At 46.2% G+C, this 23131-nt stretch overlaps 1 protein-coding gene across 2 annotated transcripts in view; it reads right to left on the reverse strand.

Moving 5' to 3' along the window:
• Positions 1–23131, reverse strand: part of Mreg (melanoregulin) — a 61873-nt gene that overhangs the window by 29490 nt on the left and 9252 nt on the right. The window contains exons 1-2 of one of the 2 annotated variants that reach the window (XM_041650973.1): positions 19142–19234; positions 9842–10001 (exon numbers count right to left, since the gene is read on the reverse strand). In XM_041650973.1, the coding sequence (XP_041506907.1) occupies positions 9842–9934 (93 nt within the window). In that variant the 5' untranslated portion in view covers positions 9935–10001; positions 19142–19234. Of the gene's footprint in view, positions 1–9841; positions 10002–19141; positions 19235–23131 lie in introns of those variants that run through there. The other variant, XM_041650972.1, reaches the window with a different exon arrangement.

Raw genomic sequence — 23131 nt, forward strand, 5'->3', positions numbered from 1 at the left:
CAACTAACGAACTAGATTAGACTGGCTGGACGGCAAGCCCAGATGTCGCTTGTCCTCCCCTCGTGCCAGGATTACAGGCATCTGCTACCACCTTTGACTTTTTCATTTCTTTTTCTTTCGGGGTTGGAGAGATGGCTCAGTCCTTAAGAGTACTCTCTGCTCCTCCAGAGGACCTGGGTTCAATTCCCAGCACCCACATGGCAGCTCACACCTTTCTGTAACTCCAGTTCCAAAGGACCTGACTCCCTCACACAGACACACACTAAAATCACAAGGCACATAAAATAAAATGAAGCATTAAAATTTTTCTTTCAATCAGAATAGATTGTCTAATTGCTTTCATTCTTTCATCTTTTGGGGGATGGAGGTTGCATGTGACTGACATACTGTGCATGTGAACAGGTATATGGATTCCCCTTGCATAAGGTGCTAAAAGTAGACAAATGTATAGAGCTTATTTATAGAAAGGGGATGAGGGACGAAGAAAATTCGCAGTCATCATTTAATGGGAACAGAGTTAAAGATCTTTTGGAGGCTGCCGGTGGAACAGCTCAAAGACGATGGATGTCCTTACTGCTGCTACACAGACTACTCAAGGAAGTTTAAAAATTAGCTGGAGGGGCTGGAGAGATGGCTCAGAGGTTAAGAGCATCGCCTGCTCTTCCAAAGATCCTGAGTTCAATTCCCAGCAACCACATGATGGCTCACAACCATCTGTAATGAGGTCTGGTGCCCTCTTCTGGCCTGCAGACATACACGCAGACAGAATATTGTATACATAATAAATATTTTAAAAAAATAAATAAAAAATAAAAATGAGCTGGAGATAGATAAGTCAGTGTCTTAGTGAGGGTTTCTATTGCTGAAGAGACACTATGACCACGGCAACCCTTTTTTTTTTTTTGGTTTTTCGAGACAGGTTTTCTCTGTGGCTTTGGAGCCTGTCCTGGAACTAGCTCTTGTAGAACAGGCTGTCCTCGAACTCACAGAGATCCGCCTGTCTCTGCCTCCCGAGTGCTGGGATTAAAGGCGTGCGCCACCACCGCCCGGCCATGGCAACTCTTATAAAGGAAAACATTTAATTGGGGCTGGCATATAGTTCTGAGGTTGAGTCCGCTGTCATCATGGCAGGAAACATGGCGGCATGCAGGCAGACATGGTCCTAGAGAGGTAGCTGAGAGTTTTACATCTGGAACCCCAGGGAAGAGACTGCCACATCTGAGACCTCAAAGTCCACCCCCTAGTGATACACTTCATCCAACAAGGCCACACCTACTCTAACAAGGCCACATTTACTAACAGTGCCACTCCCTATGAGCCTATGGGGCCATTTTCTTTCAAACCACCTCAGTTGGTAAAATGTCTGTTGGCGGGGCAAGCATAAGGACCTGAGCTCAGCCTCCAGAACCAATGTAAACAAAGGACGCAGGCTGATGAGAAGTCTCAGTAGTAAAGGTGTTTGCTGCCAAACCTAAGGACCCCTGTTCAATCCCAAACTCACTCCAACAAGCTGTCCTGGAATTTCCACAAGAGCTCTGTTTTAAACACGACACAACATCTGGGTATAACGGCGCATGCCTACGGTATCAGCACTCAGAAGGCAGAGGAGCAGGAGAACCAACTCCTACAAGTTGCCCTCCCCACATGCATGGTAGGCACATGTGGCACCCTCCCCCCAGAAAAAAAGGATAAGGAAATTAAAGAAAATAATTGTAGGCCAGGAATGATGGCAGGTGCTTGTAATCCTGGCGCTGGGTGAGGGGGCACAGGTGGGTCCTAGAGCTTGCGATCCAGCCAGTCTAGACTAGTAAGTTCCACGCCAGCCAGCGAGAGCCCTGTTTCAAAAAACAAGGTGGACAGTGTAATAGTTTCAGCCACATAAGGCTGAGACTTCCTGGTTCTAGGGGTCAAGCAGGTGCAGACAAGCCCTCAGGCAGAAGTGCCAGATGACCCCACCCATATTAAAGGGCCCCCACATGATTCGCATATGACTTAGCTAAGCCCTTGCGCACATGCGTGACCCACCCCATCACACCCCACCTGTCATCTATGTATGATGTAGCCATGTCAACCCCCTGTGTGCATGCACTAAGCTTTTAAAAGCTGGATGCACCATCTCCCCTCTCTCTGCACGCTGACTTCCCAGGCCTGGGCACGCCCCCTCTAATAAACTCCTAAGCAGGTTTGTTGTGAGTTCCATGTTTCCTACGCACTCTGCGCCAGGTAATTTCAAACAGAACCTGAAGAATAGCACCTGGGGTTGTCCTTTGTTCATGTGCACACTCGAACAAATTACATACACACAAACACACGTACACATTTAAAAAGAAAACAATAACTAAATGGTAAGTTTTATCTTCTGTATATTTTACCACAATTTAAAAAAAAAGCAAAGAAAGAAAAAGAAAGGTGGTCTATGTCTCAGCTTCTCCAGAGAAGTCTCAAATTATAGTTTTGGCCAGATATACGAGACATTAGCAAACAGCTTCTTTCCTCCTAGTTAAGACTTGGTGACTTAGAAACAAATAGTATAGTCACCCTAAGGTTGAAGAACACGGTGACAAGACAACTCTTACCTCCAAGCCGCATTATTCCGAAACCCACGATCTTCACCATTAAGCATGCTACAGTGCACCTAACGGGGTCCTGCCCCCCCCCCACTTGCCCGTGGTTGACAAGGCTCACATAGACGTGTAAGGTAAAAAATGTCGGGTATGCTAATGTTGGCCTCTGGAAAGAGCTACCCTTTTTAAAAGGGATACTAAGGCAGATAAGCAGTTCAGGGGACTATACTAGCCAGAATATGCCACTGAAGGCGTGTCACCAGTATTACCCACAATCACCAAAGTCATCACTCTGATTCCCCTGTATAAAGTCTGCCCCTGAAAACAAACACACGAAGTCTCCACTGTCTTCTGAAGGCAGTAAGTCAGTATTTTCTCAGGCAACTTTGGCTTTAACCAAAAAGCAGCCAAAGAGGTTTTCCCAAACTTACTGGAGAGCCCAGAAGAGTGTTTTTTGTTTGTTTGTTTTGTTTCTTTCGAGACACGGTTTCTCTGTCTCTCAGCCCAAGCTGTCCTGTGACTCACTCTGTAGACAGAACTGGCTTCAAATTCAGAGATCCACCTGCCTCTGCCTCCTAAGTGCTGGGATTAAAGGCTAGTGCCCCCACACCCAGCCCAGAAGAGTGTGTCTAGTCAGACAGGTTTGTGGGTCACAGACCTGAGCTGGGACCCCAGTAACTCCACTCATTTCCTCCAACCCCTTGAGGTGACTCAGCTTCCTAGGCTTACCGGTTGAAACTCCTCCTCCCTAAGCTCCCGAGAACTCATTACTCATCAGGGCAGCATGCCGCACATACAGCGCTTAGCACACGGCACAGTACTTCACCAACACATACCTAGAACACAGGGCAAGACCCCTGGCTCCTCAGATCCTATGCTTCTTGAACTCCCCTCTAAGTCACCTAAACCCAAATGGTTCCTAGCAAAGTAAACTAAAGAGCAGGTGCATTTGGGACCGAGGCGGGGCTCGGTTTTGGAGCAGTTGCACAAGGCCTGTCGGAACGCGGACAGAAGGATGACGCATGGTGAATAATGCCTTAAGGAACCGTGAGAGAGGCTCCAGGAAGAAAGGCAGAGGACCTTTGACCTCAGGTGCATTTTGTTCTTGGACGTGATTTCGTGTCTCCTGTGTTCAATTTGTAAGACATGTTTATTCATGTTGAATGTCAGAACATAGCTATAGAACCCAATCTGGTCAGTGGACCCTGAGACAAGATACGGGGCCTTCTGCCTTGCTTTCGTGCCTTCCATGATATAGCACTTGCTAGGCAATTGTGTTAAGATTGGTCTGTCCTGAGAAAGCTCTGGGAAAGGGCTACTCTGTCAATGTTTAGTATGTGCTTACTGGCATTCTTTTTTTAAATTATATGTTTTTCTGAACTCAAACAACCTTCCTTGAATCACTGCCTTGTTACCTTTGTGTATAAAAGCGCACTGAAACTGGAGTAAGGCTGCCTACAGCAGTAGACTGTAGTCCACCCCATTCTTTCAGGTCCTCAAATCCCCGGTCCAGCAGACAAGATCTGCTCAGGACTGCAGAAAAGTTGACATGCCCCCCCCCCGGGTTGAGCCCCAGCACTTCAGACAAACAAACAAAAGAATTCCATGATTCGATTATTTGGTTCTCCAAACAAAAGGTATCTGGGAGAAGCCAGAGTTATCTGGAGAACTGCTTAAACTTTCACTGTTATTTTGCTCCTTCTGGGTTGCGGTGAGCTTGCAGCCCTATCTCCAACACTAGTCAAGGTTGGCCCCTTTGTAGGCAATCAGGTAGCCGCAAAAAAGTGAGGTTTGCCCAACTCTGGAGACCTGCGGGGATGGTAAGGCAGAACACGCTAGAACATTCAAGTCTCCATGTGGGTGGTCGGTGACCAGTTCAGCCTGTCATTTCTTTCTCCCTGCAAACATCCAATCAACTTCACTCTGCAGTTTCTTTTCAGATTAAGGACATGATATCTTGAGTGCATAATCCAGCACTAGAAATAGCTCCAGGAAAGGTCAGATACTATTTTAAACATTACAAAGCCTATGTGCTATGCCCGGTAACACAATACCAGAATCTAGTCCTTACTTGAAAGTAAGCACAGAATATCAAAAATTCATTAAAACTTAAAATGTACTTAAAAGGATCTCCTGAGAAAATTGGGAGCATGGGGTGGGGGGATCAGAAAAGGTAGAAGGGGAGGGAGGAGAAGAACTAGAAGGAACAGGATGGTCGAAATGGAGGAGGGACAGAGACTGACAGCAAGGAAAGAGATACTTTGACGGAGGGAACCATTAAGGGCTAGCAAGAAACCTGGCACTAGAGAAGTTCCCAGGAATCCACAAGGATGTCCCCAGCTAAGACCCTAAGCAATAGTGGAGTGTCTAAAATGCCCTGTGGTCAGATTGATGACTCTCTTAAATGTCACCATAGAACCTACATCCAGCAACTGATGGAAGCAGATGCAGAGAACCACAGTGGAGCATTGGGCTGAGCTCCCAAAGTCCAGTCGAAGAGAGGGAGGAGTGAGGATAAGAGCAAAGAGGTCAAGAACATGATGGGGACACTCACTGAAACAGCTTACCTGAGCTAACGGGAGTCTTCCAACTCCGGCCTGCCAGCAAGGGAACCAGCATAGGAACACTCTAGGCCCTCTGAATGTGGGTGACAGTTGTATGGCTGGAGTAGACTGCAGGGCCACTGGCAGAGACCAGGATTTATCCCCACTGCTTGATCTGGCCTTTTGGAACCCATTCTCTTTGGAGGGATACCTTGCTGAGCCTAGATATAGCGGGGAGGGCCTTGGTCCTGCCTCAAAACAATGTTCTAGGGCTGTTCTTCCAAAGATCCTAGCAACCATATGGTGGCTCACAACCATCTGTAATGGGGTCTTCTGGCCTGCAGACATACATGGAAGGAATGCTGCATACATAATAAATGAATAAATATTTTTTTAAAAAAAAACAAAAAACAAACAAACAAAAAAAACAATGTACTAGACTTTGTTGACTCCTCCTGGGAAGCCTGATGGATGGGGGGTGAGATGGGGAGTGGGAGGGAAGGGAAGGTAGAGGGAGCAGGAGGAAGGGAAGGGAGTGGGAAATGGATTTGGCATGTAAAATGAGAAAAGATAGGCTTTTTTGTAAAATAAAAAAAAGTACTTAAAAGTGTTGATGAGAATGATCTGACATTTAGCATGCATTTTCTTAACCCAAAGTGTCAAATCTGAACTGGGGACACAGGTCAGTGGCAGAACACGTGCCTCACAAGTTCCAGATCCTGGGCTTCCTCCTAGCACCGAAGAATTAAGTAGCAAGTCCCCAGAGAGCTGCTGGTGGAACTTGGCAAATGGTGGGTAGCGTCAGTCACCATGGAAAATCAAAAGCTGAGAAACACGTCCTGAAATGTGGTCAGGGCCCCTCAGCTGGCATGGTGCTCCACCCACTCATAAAATGCCTTTTTTTGGTTTTTTGAGACAGGGTTTCTCTGTAGCATTGGAGCCTGTCCTGGAACTAGCTCTTGTAGACCAGAGCTGGTCTCGAACTCACAGAGATCTGCCTGCCTCTGCCTCCTGAGTGCTGGGATTAAAGGCGTGCGCCACCACTGGAAAATGCCTTTCTTACCCACTGGCTTCACCAAACCATACGCAGGCTGTGGGCAGACTTCATCAACGCTCTCTGAAAACGAATCTAGATTCATCGCCGGTGGCGTGTGTTCCTCTCACATTACTTATCGTGTCTTGGGACTCATAAAGCTCAGATTCAAATCCTGACTTTAAACTCAACAGGTATGTGGCCTTGGGTAAGTTGTTTAAAGTGGAAACAAGAACAATTGCTTGCTTCATTGGGTTCTTACCAGGGCATCCTGAGATACAAAATTGAGACAACTAGTGCTAAACACTGTTCATTATTGTTATCTCGGACAAATCAGTGTACTTACTGATTTTACTTCTTATAAACGAATAAATCAATTGTTTCAATAACAAACCACAAACAATCATGAAGCTCCTTAGAACCGAGCACTATATGAAGCAGAAGCAGTTCAATGAGCTTACAAGGGCAACGATTGCCTGACCTGAGGATGCGACCGTTTGCTCATTCTCAGTCAGACAGAAAGCAAGCACTTCTCAGCATCCTTCAAGGAACCGCTTTTTCACTCCCTACAGGGCTGTCAGTGTGTCGTTTCTTCTGCTCAGAGTCTAGTTTCCATCAACGCTTGAGGGCTTGCATAAAAGCAAGTGAATTCTGTCTGTGAGATTCAAATGATGTTACTTTTCACATTTTTGGCACTGCCAGTTAAGTTGGGAGCCTTTTCTTCATGCCTTTCCATGTGGAGTAAGTCGGTCTTAACTATATGCAGTTCTCCTACAGTAGCTCAGGCTCGGTGCAGAGACTGCAGCTAGCACACACACTGTCCTGGAATTATTTTTCATTATTCAGAGGATGCTAAATATGAATGCTCCCAGGTCTTTGGTACTGATGTTACTCAAGGAGAGACACTGTTCAGCTCCCTTAACATACTGTTTGAATCTCCAAACAATATATTTAAAAATTATCTAGCATTCCTTTTATTAGGTGGAATTTTATTTTTAAAGTCCAAATCGTCTGTTTTATTAACACCTGTACCGAAGCTATCCTTCCTGAGAGAGGAAATAGCATAGTAATAAGTACAGAATTTGACTTAAAAATACCAGCTTACCAGCTTTCTAGCTCATCTTAAAACACAATGGTGAGTCCATTGTGCCATCAGGCTGGACAAAGGGATAATTACAGTAGAGAGGACTCCATTCTAAATGTCCTCATGTATCAGCAATTTGCTAACATTTGAGTTAGCTGGCAAGTTTCCTAGTATGAGGGTTTTTTTTTTTAATCTGGCTATTTTATAATGAAAATGTAGATTTGTCAGTTTCACTGTAAAAAGCAAAAGTTCTAACATTTTAGGGCCCACATTCTCTGCATGGCAATAACTGTCTGGAGCTCAGCAACTAAGCCCGTGGAGACAGCATGAGTCCCTAATACCATCCAGGGTGCTGGGTGGCGGGGAGAGGAACTACATCATTCACTGATGTCCCTTTCGACCTAATCCCTGGGGCGATCTCAGATCTCAACCTCCGTTCTGTACCCTCAGGTGTTCTTCCTAGGTCCCAATTAAATTGTTTTGTTTTATATGTATGAGTGCTTTGCCTGCATGTATGTACATGCACCATGTGGGTGCCTGGTGCCCATGGAGGCTGGAAGACACCATCAGATTCCCTGGAACTAGAGTTACAAGTGGTGGTGAACTGCCATGTGGGTGCTGGGAATTGAACCTGATCCCTCTAGAAGAGCAACCAGGGCTGTTAACCGCTGAGCCAACCCTCCAGCTCCATTTTAAATGTATAGGCTGTGATGCAGGAATGCAATTCCTGAGAAAGACACATCTCACCTAGGTGTCAAATGCAGCATGGCTTCTAATAGCAAAAAAAAGGAATTAAATCTCAACAGCAATATGTACTGGCTGAATAAACAGTAGAAAATCTACGCAACAGAATACCAGAAAGCCTCCAAACGCAATAAAGAAAATGTGAGCATACAGAAATAGAAATGTGTCCAGAACACATGAAACAGAAAAAAAAAAAAAAAACAAGGTGCAGAAGACTATGTGATCTACAGTCCAATCTGTGAGAAATGAATAATTCATACGCTTTCATTTCACCTGTTGAAAGATACAGCCATCTTTTATTAATCATATTACTTTTTTGCATTTTTCTAAAGAAAGGGAAGCCCTGTGAACAGATATCCAAAGCTCTTCATGTGTGGTAACCATCAAATCTTCATGTTATTTACCTGGTTATCTTTCTTAGTGATAGTCTCTGAGAGTCAAGCTTGATGTCATTTCTTGAGCAAGAAGAAGAAAAAGACAAAAAACAAGCAAACAAGAAAAACCTCCAGGTGGCCCTCGGCCATCCATACCTGGCTCGCTTCGGAAGCTGCGCTTGGGGAGTGTTTCGCGGCACCTGTTGCCTCTTCTACTGTCATTCCAGACACACATAGAAGATGGCACAAGAGTCCCTCCCAGGAGGGCTGCAGGGCTCAGCTGCAGACAACCACCTCCTGGGATCCGCTACAGGAAGCTCTTGCCAGGGAACCACCTGTCTCCAGCCCAACTCTAACCAAAGGCAACCAAACCACACCAAAACCAAGACACCAGAACACATGCACTTCTAAAGCCACCCGTAAAAGCTGGGCAAGGTGATGCAAAGGCAGACAGATCTCTGTGAGCCCCGGGCTAGCCTGGTCTACACAGTGATTCCCTAGTCAGCCTAGGCTAGGCTGTGAGACCCTGTATCAAAGCACAAATCAAAACTATCTGAACTATCTGACTGTGGCTTGTTGAACAACTGCAAAGATAAGAGATGAATGGGTTAAGACTTCAAGTCATCCTCACTGTTCTTCAACAGCAGTGCCTTACATGCAGTCTGCACTACTAAGTTAAAAATGAGTCCTGTTCAAGGTGGCAAGCAAGTCGACCAACACTAACCATAACTAACAGGTACTAGTGCACACTGCTAAGATACTTTTCGTTCATGTCACACAACTTATCTATAGGCTGAGTCCCTACCACAAGGCAGGACGAGGCGGGAACAAGAACTCAAGACCAGCCTAACCACCCGACCATGTAGTCCTGCTCATTCTTTCCTTCCAGCTGGTCTTCTTTTGTTTTGTTTTTTGAGACAGGGTCGTTAGCTCTGTATGTGTGGGCATGTATGAGCACACTCACCGTAGCGTGTGTGTCTGTAAGTCAAGAGAACCACCTCTGGCATCGGTCCCTGCTTCTACCTTGCTTGAAACAAGGATTTTCTTGCTCATCACTGTGTATTCCAGGCTGGCTGGTGCATGGGCTTCTGGCAGTTCTCCTGCCTCCAGTGGGGGCATACTACGATTATAGTGGAAATGCAGCTATGGATTCCAACACAGGACCACAGGCTTGTACAGTAAGCACTTGACCCCCGAGTCATCTCTCCACCCTTCCACCTTACCTTTTGAGACAGGACCTCTCAGTGAACCTGGAACTCACTGAGTCAATAGACTGACCCAGGGATTCTCCTGTGTCTCAGCCTCTCCAGCACCGAGATGACAGGGACGTCCTGCCATACCCAGTTTTTTTCTATGAGTTCTAGGGTATCAAACTTGGGTCTTCAGGTTCGCACAAGAGGCTCTGTACTGGCAGAGCCAAGCTCCGCCCCGGCCCTACAATAGCAATTTCTTACCACCTGCTTTCGGCTGTACATAGTAACACCTCAGAAAGTGCTTACCTCTGAGTCTTTAGTCTGCTGATTACGAATGACTATCAGATTATACAAGATCCTGTCATCGTCTGCCTCTGTGTGGGACACATCATGAGGCATACTCCACAAATTCTTTTCATCATCCCTCTCCAGAGTTGCTCCAAATGAGGAATACGGATTGTTACCACTGTGAAAGAAAGAAAGAAAGCATATGAATTTTGTTAAATGCATGTATTATATCTTATATTTGTATTTTAGAATATAAATAGAAACACAAATTACAACAAAAAGAACCTAAGTTATTTTTCATAATTAAGCATAAACACAATACAACTAACAAAATTAAACTCTTTTTTGTTGTTGTTATTTCTTTGTTTTGTTTTTTGAGACAGGGTTTCTCTGTGTAGCCTTGGTTGTCCTAGAACTAGCTCCATAAATCAGGCTAGCCTTGAACTCAAAGATCTACCTGCCACTTTAAAAATAGCCTAAAAGGGGCCGGGCGGTGGTGGCGCACGCCTTTAATCCCAGCACTCGGGAGGCAGAGGCAGGCGGATCTCTGGGAGTTCGAGGCCAGCCTGGCCTACAAGAGCTAGTTCCGGGACAGGCACCAAAGCTACAGAGAAACCCTGTCTCAAAACCCTGTCTCGAAAAACCAAAAAAAAAAAAAAAAAAAAAAATTGCCTAAAAGGGATGATAAGAGGGATCAGCAGGTAAAGGTGCTTACTGTCAATGTCTGATGTCCTAAATTCAATCCCTAGCATTTACACAAAGGTCAGAACCGACTCTAAAAGTTGTCCTCTGACCTGTACAAGTGCACTGTTTTAAATAACATAGAACAGTCAGGTATGGCGGCACATGCCTACAATACCAGCACTTGGGAGGCAAAGCAGGACAATCACATGTTCAAGCTCAGCCTGGACTATACAATGAGACTCTGTCCTCCAAAATCAAGAATAAATAAAAACAAAATCGATAAGCAGTAAATAATAAAAATGTCAGAAAACTTATAATCACATATATAGACAAGAAGTAATTACTACAGCTAAACAGGAAATTTAACACTAGGTGTCCCAACCGAAAACCAACATAACTTTTACCGGCTTTAAGGTCAAGGACAAACTTGAAGTGCGGCTGACCCTGTAGTACAATGGGAGAGCATCGTGCTAGGGCATGGGTGTGATCCCTAGCAACACACACACACACATCATACACACACACACACACACACACACACACACACACACAAGACTGGGGCTGGAGAAATGACTCAGTAGTTAAGAGCACTGACTGCTCTTCCAGAGGACCCAGGGCTCTTACAGAGGACATGGCGACTCACAACCATTTGTAATTCCAATTTCAGAGGCTCTGGCCTCTGTAGTACTAGGCACATTTGTAGTGCAGAGACATACATGCAGGCAAAAGACTGATATACATAAAATAAGAATATTATTTGTTTATTTTTACGTGCATTTGTTTTTGCCTATGCTTGTGTCTGTGTGACAGCATCAGATCCCCTGGAACGGGAGTTACAGATTAATTGTGAGCTGCCATGAGGGCAATGGGAATTGAACCCAGGGCCTCTGAAAGAACAGTCAGTGTTCTTAGCTGCTGATCCCTCTCTCCAGCGTCATGAAAAAAGTTAAACCCTAAACAACAAATATACACACCCAATTACTTTCAATGATCAAAAAGCATGATAAGGACTAAGAATCTCAAGTGTAGGCTGGAGTCATGGCTGAGTATATTAAAACATTTTGAGCCTGGAGAGATAGTTCAGCAGTAAAGAGCCCTGGCTGGTCTTCCAGAGGACCCAGGTTCAATTTCAAACATCCTTATGGTGGCTTACAACCATCTGAAACTCTAGTTCCAGGGGATCCAGCAAACTCTTTTGGCTTCCAAGGCTACAAGCTGTATAACATACAAGCAGGCAAAATACCCATATACATTTCTTTGTTTTGTTTTAAATTTGGGCCAGGGACGGTGATGCACTTTAATCCCAGCACTCAAGGGGCAGAGGAAGGCAGATCTCAATGAGTTTGAGGCTAACTAGACTGGTCTACCTATCAAGTTCCAGGCCAGTCAAGTGGAAACAAAAAAACATCTGGGCGGTTTAATCCCAGCACTCAGGAAGCGGAGGCAGGCGTGTCTCTGTGAGTTCAAGGTCAACCTGGTCTACACAAGAGCGAGTTCCGGGACAGGCTTCAAAAAAAAAAAAACAAAAACAAAAACAAAAACCCTGTCTCAAAAACACAAAACAGCAAAAAACACCACTTGCTGCACAAGGCAGTGGACCAGAGTTTGAAACCCCAGGACAGAAGTGAAAGCTGGGTGAGAATGGCAGGCAACCTTTAATTCCAGCCTCAAAAGACGCAGACAGGAGATCCCTAAAGCCAGCTGGCGAGCGAGACTAGACATGATATTGGCACATCTGTGACTGAGATAGAGCGACAGACGATCAGACGATGAACTGACATCAGTGCGTACCCACATGCCTGCACTCCCACGTACATGTATGCCTATTTATACACATACGTGCAATGCCCCCCACAAACATACATACATTAAAGGGAAAGTTCAGTCACCTTGTCTTATAATCTTGCTTCATGAATGTTTCCTTTACAAAGTATACCCATGTTTGGCCTCAAGGAGGCTGGTGATGCAGCATCACACACAGGACATGCCTGTACACAGCCCTAGTTAACTTCTGAAGGACAGGACAAACAGGGTCACATTGGAGCTACTCACTGCCTCTAATAACATGTACAAAGCATGAAGACACCTTTATCACGGGACTCAGTAAAACTACAGGCATATGGACATGACTCCTGTTTCTGGTTCTCAACCAAGAATTCTTGGTCTAAACCAAGAATGGGAAATTCCTACTGAATGACCACTCGGCTATATAAATCAATTCTCTGATAAGCGCTCTAAAGGAGGCACTGTGAGAACACATCTGTGCCGGCTAGCAGAAGATCCTAGCGGCAGTGGGCACACATTTGTGATGGCTAGCAGAAGATCCTAGCGGCAGTGGGCACCAAAGAGGTATAATGAAGAAGCCACGCTAGAACTGTAAAGAGACAGCTAACAACAGAGGTGGCAGCAAGAGAGGCCAATGAGGAAACTCTGCGTGTACCTTGGAAGAAAGGGAACACTAGTAAGAAAAATGAAGGAGGCTGGAAAGGCAGCTGGGGGCTAAAAACATTGTGCTCCGTGGGCCACACACCTAGCAGTTTTCTAGATCGGCTTTAACCCTGAGCAAGGCAGGAGCAGCATTAACAGCTTACAAAGATCCTCCCAGGTGAAGTGTGGGGGATGCAGGAAAAGATTCTAAAGGTTTGTTAACTCTGCAATTCAGAAGCTAGGCATGGAACAGGCCTGAAATTCTAGTACATGGGAAGTTCAGGCAAAGGATCACAAATTCAAGGGCAGCCTGAGCTGCAGAGCAAGCTTGAAGCCAGCCTGTGTGCCACAGAGATACCCTGCATACATAAAGAAGAGGAATCGGGTGGTGGTGGCGCACGCCTTTAACCCCAGCACTCAGGAGGCAGAGGTAGGTGGATCTCAGTGAGGTCGAGGCCAGCCTGGTCTACAAAGCAAGTTCCAAGACAGCCAGAGCTGTTACACAGAGAAACCCTGTCTTGAAAAATCAAAATAATAATAATAATATTAATAATAGTAAGAAAATGAAGAGGGAAGGGAAGGAGAAAACTAAGATGTAATTGACGTGTGCGGGGCCCTGGTTTGAATAGATGCACAGATTCATGCATCAGCAATTTAGATAGCTCAAGTGACAGACGGATGGCAGGATTTGAATGAGTATGGAGCTGAGGAAGTGTGCTGTCCGTGACTGCTCACAGCAGAATCGGCTGATGAAGATGAACTTAGTGGAAGAGAGCCACAGAGGGGTGGGAGGAGGCAAAGCCACTCTGAGATCTGAGTTATTTACCTGGAGAAAGAGTGACACTATATTTGAGGCAGAACAAGAATGCCCAGTGGCCATGGGATAGCAAATATGTCGAGTGTGTAACACCAGGGTATGGCAAATGAAAATACACAGAAGACATCCAGAGAAACAAAAGGAGGCACTGGGAAGGAGGGATGAGAGGAAATGACCAGTAGTAGGCTGGAGGTAAATGTCAAGAAGGCCACAAATGGGACACACCTCAAGCTAACACCAGGAAATCTCGCAACAGGAAGCAAGAACCAGTCACCAGATTGGGAATCAGCAGAGATGCCCAGAAAGAGAGGTGCCCCAGGTGCCCTAGGTGTTCTGTGCAGGCAGGCTTCGATAAGGATGCTGAACACACTCGGTCACTCATGGCTGTACTTTGTATAGGTAAAAACAGCAGGCTGTTTCACCCTTAGAATTCAGTAAGCACAATACACAGCACACAATGATGTAACAGCAGAAAGGAAGAAGTGACCAATTACGTAAGAGGAGAAGGACGTTCAAGAGGTTTTCCCCCCTTTTCTTGAACATATTTATTTATTTTATGTATGTGTATATGACTTGTCTTCATACACAACAGAAGAGGGATGTTACAGATGGCTGTGAGAAACCATGTGGTTGCTGGGAATTGAAGTAGGACCTCTGAAAGAGCAGCCAATGCTTGCCACCGCAGAGCCATCTCTCCAGCCTCCAGAGTTCAAGAGTTTTTATGGGTTCTTTTGCCCAAATAGGGAGCAAGGGCAAAGCACCCCGGCAGAAAAACAGTTCGAGAACGGCCAGCACAGGCTTCGTGTGCCCACAGAATGGGGTATTCCAAGCTCTGTGCACACACACTGCAATGACAGCGGCACACAGTGAAGAAGCAGGGGTGAGCTGATGTCGGACTGAAGACAGTGCTAGGCTTCTGAACCACGAACTATGGCAGGTCAGATCAAAGGGCTGTAGAGCAATGGCTGGAGAAGGAACGAGGAAAGTTGGGGTGGTGTCACAATCGACTGTCACATGAGGAGCAGTGTGTGTCTTAGTCAAGTGTTTCACTGCTGTGCAGAGACACCAGGAGCAAGCCAACTCTTTCAGAAGAAAGCATTTAACTGGGGACTTGCTTACAGTTTCAGGCTCAATCCATGATCATCATGGCAATGAACCAGCTTCTTTTTGCCTAACTAGCTCTTGCAACCTGTAAGCCAACACAGCGCCATAGACTCAATCCTTGTATCTAGGGTCCCCCCATTCCACCCCTCCAGTTATAAAGCCACCTGGGACAGGAAGAGCTGGGGCATTATGCCACTTAGACAGATAAGAACTAAACTTCTCCGAGGAAAGCCTAGCAATCCTTTCTGAGTGTGGTCCCTGGCAGGGACTCACTGAGCAACTGTGTCATAACAAGCACTGAGAGACTGCCGCTCTGCCCACTAGCACTGACCCTTCTCTGGGACCTGTAGACAGCCAATGGGTAACCAGGAGTGGGACAAGGCTTGGTGCATCCACCTTCTGGTTTCATTTGTCTCCTTTGTCTTGTTCCAGTCTGCACACAGACTTGTAATCATTTAAGGAGTGTCTGTAGAAAAACTGGTTAAGACAGAGTTGATCAGCACTAAATTTACCTATCTCATTCCTTCTAGACCAAAAAGCGTGAAGATAAGACCAAAAGTGTGAAGATAAGATAAATAAGGTATTTTCCAACTGGGTGGAACATCCAGCTGTCTTCCTACTCTGGATCCCCTGGAGTCCAGCCTAGAAGTGTCCAGTATTCCCTAGACTTGCAGTCACGTGGATTCCAGGAAAACTGAAGCCTCACTCAGAGACAGACCACCTCAGGATGAGATCATCCCCTAAGTGGGATCAATTACCACATGACTGTAACTGAAGGGCCTTAGCTCCAAGGCACAGCAATCATCTCACAGGAGCTGAATTGCACAAGCACTCACACGCATGTACACATGTGCATGAGCACACACACACACAACTTCATCCAATGTTAAGTGCTAGCCACTTCATCTGTAAACAGGAAACACATAACACACATAGAAATGCCCCCTACTGAGTTCTCCCCCATCTAGGCTTGCCCTAAATGGTTTTGAAGTTAGCCTGTTAAGAGACTCAAGCTCTGCCTAGTCACTGATATTCAGGAGACAATGGAACAATGGAAAGCAGGAAAAAAAAAAAAAAAACAGCAGGTGCTGCCCTGAGTGAACAGGGCCTCTCCAGGGGTGTTCGTCAGTGCCCCCCCTTGCCCTTCTGAATTCATTCACCTCTGAAGAGTCACAACCTCCCCAGCCCAATGTCTCCCAAGCAGGACGTGTGTGGCCATGTTCTTCAATACTAAGAAATCTTCCTTCGAAGCAGAGAGAAGATGGAGTCCTGCCTCTAAATAAGTGATTATTCTAGCAATGACTTTTTAAAAAATATTTAAGGGGCTGGAGAGAGAAAAGAAGTTACTCTTGCAGCATGGGTATGGCAGAGGACTTTTGTAATCCCAACCTAGATCACTGGTCAGTTCTGATAATTAAAAGAAAGATGGACAGCTTCTGAACAATGGCACCCAAGGACGCCCTTTATCTCCAAATGCACCCACACAAGTGCATGCACACACCCACACCCACATACAAAACCGGAAGTGCTGAGTCCCCAGTCTTGATCGTGGCAGGTGTCTTGATGACTCCAGCAACCACATCAAGCCACCTTACCCTGAAAGCGGCCAGGAGAGACCAGGCTAAAAAGTATAAAGCAAAATAACCCAAGAAAAAGCAGCTTGGGAACCTGTGTGAGCCCCAGACCAGGAAGTGGGCAGCTGTGTAAACCCAATTCGGAGTGGCCAGGAGCCACAGGAGCCTTGGGAGGGCACATGAAGAAAGGGGGGGTTCCCAACCAGCAGCTGCCCTTCCTCTTCCTCCCTCAGATAACCACATCTAAAAGGCTCTAGAGAAAGTGAGAGCAGCCGCTTTGCCCCTGGTCACCATCTGCTGATGATAAATATTTTATGAACATCAGGCATTTGAGAAGTCGCTCTGATGTTACAGCCCGTGCAGAGGCTACTCTCGCTCCCAAAGGGGAAGTCTTACATTTCACCCTAATCTCACCTCAGGGCATAAGACTCAAAGATCAGGAATCTTCTTTCAGGCTGGAGAGATGGCTCAGTGGTTAAGAGCAGTGCCTGCTCTTCCAAAGGTCCTGAGTTCAATTCCCAGCAACCACATGGTGGCTCACAACCATCTGTAATGAGGTCTGGCGCCCTCTTCTGGCCTGTAGGCATACACACAGACAGAACATTGTATACATAATAAATAAATAAATATTTTTAAAAAAAAAGGAATCTTCTTTCAATGTATTTAAAGTAAAAAATAAAAATCTGCCTGGGGACAAGGCCACAAAAGCTTGTCAGCTGAAAGTCAGTTACAGAGAAAACCTGGGATTCCTCACCACGGCCAAGGACCGTGTGTAAAAAGATTTTTAAAAGACCCACAAAACATCACATACTGGGTGGCTGCTGACCAGAAGTTCCAGGGACCTCCCTGCTCTGGTCCTGGGCTGATGTGTGACTGATGCCGATGGACAGTGGAGGGAGCAAATCCTGGGTCTAGAAACTCAGATCTTGAGAAGCTGTGTGATCCTCTCCTTTCTCTGCCCAAGGCCTTCTTGTGTGCGAGTCCCCAGGAGGAGCTGGCCAGCCCCTTACACTGCCACTTCCCTGTGAAGAAGCAGGTGATTCTGAGAGTTCTTCCTCTCTACTCTGCTCGGCCCCTCTCCTCTCTTATTCCCTTCCACCCTCTCTCTCCCTCCATTTCCTTCCTTCCTTCCTTTTCCCCTTCATTCTTCTGTCCTCATTTCTTCTAAAACAGTTAGACCCTGTTACCCAGAGTTTAAACCCTGTTCATTTAGACATTGTGGAGATTTTTCTGGACACTGACCTACCTTTACACATGACTTCTTTCAGTATTCGAGCTGTGACATCCCTGGAAATAAAGGATGAGAACCTCAGGTCCCTGGCTTCAGTCCCCCACATTCGTGCTCTCCCTTTGGGCTTCGCACCCCTTGGCTAAAGCAGACCCTAGTGTGGTATACCTGGGTACGCAAACCCTGCGAAGCCAGCAGGGCAGCACCGTTTCTATTCCCTCCTGTTGAAAGGCACTAGAAGGGGCTCTGGAAGCTGAGGCTCCAGCCTCCTCCTCCCCTCCGCTTGCCCTGACTCCTGGCTGGATCATCGTGTAGCCTGGCTTTAAAGTCTATCCATATGAGGAGGATCCCCAGATCAGAGCCTGAATCTTTGTCCCAAATATTCGACGTCCTCTCTCTCAAGAGATGCCTAGCAGACAGCACTAGCTCAACATGACCTAAATATGGACCTTGCTGCTGGTGGGCTCCCCACTCTCATGATGGCAATTCCAGCTTCACGTTGCTCAGGTCAAGAGCACGATGCTATCCTGAATCCCTCAACGCCTGTCTCCAGTCCAACAGAAAACCCTACTGGTATCCACTTAATCGGGCAGTGGTGGTACATGCCTTTTATCCCAACACTTGGGGGGCAGAGACAGGTGGAGCTCAGTGAGTTCAAGGCCAGCCTGGTCTTTAGAGTGAGTTCCGGGACAGGCTTCAAAATTACAGAGAAACCCGGTCTCGAAATACCAAAACAAACAAACAAACAAACAAACAAAACCCATCTCCCCCACTAACCACACTAACCACAGGAATTCCTGTAGGAGTTTATTTTTCTAGTCTATTCTTCCCTTCCTTTCATGTTTTATGTGTATAAGTGTTTTTGCCTGTATGTATATATTACACCACACATGTATCTGGTGTCCAGATAATTCAGAAAAAGGGCATGGGATCTGAAAGCAGCAAGGTTTCTTTCTTTCTTTCCTTTTTTTTTTTTTTTTTTGCAGCAAGGTTTCTTAACAGTTGAGCCATTTCTCCAACCTGGTTTTTCTGTTCTTAATCCAACAGCCGGAGAGCAACTGGTTCTTCCAAAATGTCAATCAAGTCCTGTTTGCCCTCCGATCTATAGACCTGCCCAGTTTCCTCCAGGCGCTGGCAGCCTCTCCCCCTCCACACATCACCTGCTCGAGGCCTGCTCTGACCAATCTCCTGTGACCATTCCTCGCCTCTTCAGCTCCATCCTTTCTCTTAGTACAGACGTAATTCCTACTTTGCGTGTTATACTTACTGCCTACTGTGCCCTTTGTTTACCGCCATAGAGGACCTACGAGGCCAGGGTTCTGTCCATGCTTTTTGCTCAGTGGTTTATTGCCAGCGTCTATCATAGCACCTGGCACCCAACAGATACTCAATAAATATTTGCTGAATTATTGAACATTTGTTCCCCAAGTTCACAGGCCTCCAAACAACAGAGATGAGGCCAACATCCAAGCCACCGGACTCACGGAGAACTGTTCCCGCTGCTCAGCTGATGAAATGGATGGGAATCGGGCTGAGAGTCTTGTGGGAGGAACAGATGATAAGCACATGTGTTTCTGTCAGATGACAGCCAGGACTGTGGAGAAATACACAGAGAGGTTCAGAAGAGCGGATGAGCAGGGTGGGCATGGCAGTCGGGGAAGAACTGTCTGATAAAATGGTGGAATAGTGAGAGTTATCCATGCAGGTAGCCAGAGAAAGAATGTCCTAGCCAGACAGGGTACGAAGCACTGAGCGATTTCCAGGGTTAGGGATTTGTTTCGCATATCTAAAGAACCAGGAGGGGGTGAATAATTTCATGGTCTGTGCTGACCTGAGAAACACGCTTCAGTAGCACGAAACTAGAAACCACTCTCAAGTCCCCTAATAGAAAGGCTGAGTGCAATGGGAGACACCGTGCAGCAGCAGGAAGAGCCAGGAAGCGAGCTCACCAAAGCGTGAATGAATCTACAAAGTGGAGCAAGAGAGGCGCGTGAGGACGCTCAGGGTGTGACCCCCATCTGGGTGAAGTTCAAAGGCAAAACTGCTCAGAGAAGTGACATAAGGCTATAAAGAAAAACAAGGAAACAACTCTGATAAAACTCTGGATAAGGTCGGGGAGGGACTGGGGGTCGTGACGTCCGTCTCTTATCCTGATAGGTGGTTACAGGAGTGTGCCCTGTACGATCCGTCTCTTATCCTGATAGGTGGTTACAGGAGTGTGCCCTGTACGTTCTTTATCCCAAACGTCTTTTGTCTGTGATATCATTTAAACATATACATGTTAAGCCCAGCACTTGAGAGGCAGAGGTAGATGGATCTCTGTGAATTCGAGGCCAGCCAGCCTCATCTACAAAGTGAGTTCTAGAACAGCCAGAGCCTCATAGAGACCTTGTCTCAACAGAACAAAATAAAATAAAACCTTGACATAGAATTCAGGATACCTGCCAAACATTGAAAGAGGTTTACTATTTAGGTACAATGTCTCATCAAAACTATTTTCCCAAAGGGGAAAAAAAGAATATACGTTATATAAATGCCCCATCTCTAATAAAGTCCTTACATCTCTAATGAAGTATTTTAAGCAGAGTTTACTTTTTACACAATGATAAGATCACTTCAAGATGTTTAGAAAGTTCCAGGAAACCTAAATCATATGATGCTCAACAGGAAGAAATGTCAGCTTCTAGGGACCTTCCCAGGCCATGTGACTAGTTGAAAGAAATGTCACCTTCTAGGGACCTTCTGGTGTCACGTGACTAATTGAGGCGCGTCACAAAAGGAGAACAGGGATGCTGTTGTGGGGTTGCCAGAGAAGAAAAGCTTTAGAAGTCCCCCTTGTGGGGCTCAGTAGTTAGAGGCACCGACTGCTGTTCAGAGGACTGAGTCCAGTTCCCTGCCCCCACAGGGTGGCTTAGAACTACCAGTAACTCTGGTTCCAGAGGATCTGAAGTCTTCTTCTGGCCCTCCTGGCCAAACAGGTGATCCGCAGACATTCACGCAGACAAAACAACCATACATTGAAATGATAACGTGCCTCTAAACCCAGCATTTGAAAGAAGCATTCCCGTGAGTTTTGGATAACCGCAGTCTACATAGTAAGTTCCAAGCCGACCAGAATTAAATATTGTAAAAGTATTTCAACCACAAAGAAAAATGTCCTGTGATTAGCGAATGGCTGACTTCTTACAGAGCCTCAACCTCTAAGTTCCAGGAGTAGCCCCACGTTTTCCATCTTTGCTCGATGTCTCAAGAAGGTCAATGTGAAAGCCCCAGAATGGGAACCGTGGATCCAGGCACTGTCCCACAGTGGGACCCCGAATGTCTCCGCTAACTCCTGCAAATCACTCTCTGGCGAGGGCTGGGGCAGACTGTAACGGGCGGCACAGGAAGTCAGGGCTGCTGAGGGCTGGCTCTGCAAATCCAACAGCGTGCTGCAAGAGGAAAATCGGGCCATCTGGGCGCTAGACTGAGCTCTCTCACCGACATCAACACACCTGCCAACTTTTCATAAGCCTCTCTAGGGGTGAATGTGATTCCATCAACTCGAAGGTCGTGGTGAGTTCTGCCTGTAAAGTGAAAAACTCTGCACATGCAAGAGGTGACGCACTTCTAAGCAGAGGATGACCCCTTCAAATGCCACGATCCCTCACCCCGTCCTCCCTCCATACTGGCACCTTGTCTCCAGCCTCGGGACAGGGAAAGGGGCTGGGGTTCTGGACCCCAGGCTACCACAGTTCAAGGAAATTCTCATATTCAACACCCAATTTCTAGCACACAGCTTATGAGCAGCTGGAGATGTACCTCCCTGCATCCTGGAAGAGCTTCGCTCTCGCAATGACACCAAACTATAACAGGATGTGACTCCCGACTCAGCTATACGTGCCTCTCAGCAAGTTATTGAAGCTCTATGCCTCGGTTTCTTCTAATGCTAAACGTGGATGCTAGTTTGTTGATCCTCCTTAGCCACAGAACCTGAATCTGAAAAACTGAAATTTACCTATAACCCTAAAATTGATAGTTTTAAAGTCATACATGTGCAGTCAGAAAAACAAAAGCTCAGGTGAACATTCCCAGCTGAGGCTGGACAGGCAACACCCTGACTCTCTTGTTTTAACTCGAGTGCTGGCAACAACTTTCCTTTCTGTAATACACTCAATCAACTCAAGGACACAAAAGTCCACCCTGTAAAATAGGGGGAACTGTTTTATTGCGGCGTAGTTGGCATTTTTCACTGGTGATCTGGTGTTTAGAATGCCCCACCGGGTGATACTGAAATGTGAAAATACATGGGTATGTACGGAGAGCTGGTTCAGTGGTAGATACTTGTCTCACATGGCACAAATTCTAGTGTTCAAGCCCCAGCACTGAATATATTAAATATGGTCGTGTGGGCCTATAATCCTAGCACTTGGAAGATAGAGGCAGAAAGATCAAAAGTTCAAGAGCATCCTCAGCTACACAGCAAGTCTGAGGTCAGTTTGAGTCTTTTTTTTTTTTAAGGTTTTTTTATTTCCCTGACACACTGCTTCTCTGTGTAACAGCCCTGGAACTAGCATGTTCCTGTCATGGAACTACACTTGTAGACTAGGCTGGCCTCGAAAGCAGAGATCCACCTGCTTCTGCCTCCCGAGTGCTGGGATTAAAGGTGTGCACCACCACCGCCCTGGCATCGGTTTGGGTTCTATAAAACAAAACAATATAAGACGTGCTAAATAAGCCCCATGCACACCTGACATACAGCAGCTGTTCCCCGTGAATTCAATGTTAATAACCAACAGTGAGGTGTCATTCAATAGACACATGAAAGATTACATGTTGATTACATGTTGAGCAGTTGGTGAATTCGCTCGCGGGAACATAACTTTCCTTAAGGGGTTCAGTATCTCTTCATTTGGTGTGGAGGTAACTTCACAGACTGTGGCAAACAACTGTGTCTCATAGGTTAGGGCAATATTCAGCTAATCAACACAATGCCCTTTCAACAGGCCTACTACAGCATGACCACGAAGGATGACCTGGGAAGGATTAGGGCGGGCTCAGGGAAGATGAAATGTCAGAGATGCTTCCTCGAGACTCGCCCTCATCAGAGTCCTAAGTAGGATGGCTCAAACTACGTCAGACCTACATGGCCTGAGGGACAGTCAGAGAAATTCCATCCCTTACTAAACAACCTTTCTGCGAACACAAAACAACTGAGCAAACTGAGATCTCATTTATTTTCCATAACTGGCATCCAGCACTATAGAAAAATGAAGCCCCGCATTTCTTGTCTGTTCTCTTGCCCACCAGTGTGAGCATCGTGAAGCTCCAAGTCAGTGCTGAGGCTAGTAGGAAACAGGGTATCTGGAAGCTTCTGCATCCATTCAAGTGGCTTAATAGAGAAACACCAACAGTTAACAGTTTAAAACCAGGCCTGTCCCCAGCTACTCAGGATGCTTGAGACTGGAGAACCACAAGTTAGAGGCCTTCCTGGG

The sequence above is a fragment of the Microtus oregoni genome, unplaced genomic scaffold, assembly GCF_018167655.1.
Source record: "Microtus oregoni isolate MIOR12 unplaced genomic scaffold, Mior012 000004F_ref0000308, whole genome shotgun sequence".
Taxonomy (NCBI): domain Eukaryota; kingdom Metazoa; phylum Chordata; class Mammalia; order Rodentia; family Cricetidae; genus Microtus; species Microtus oregoni.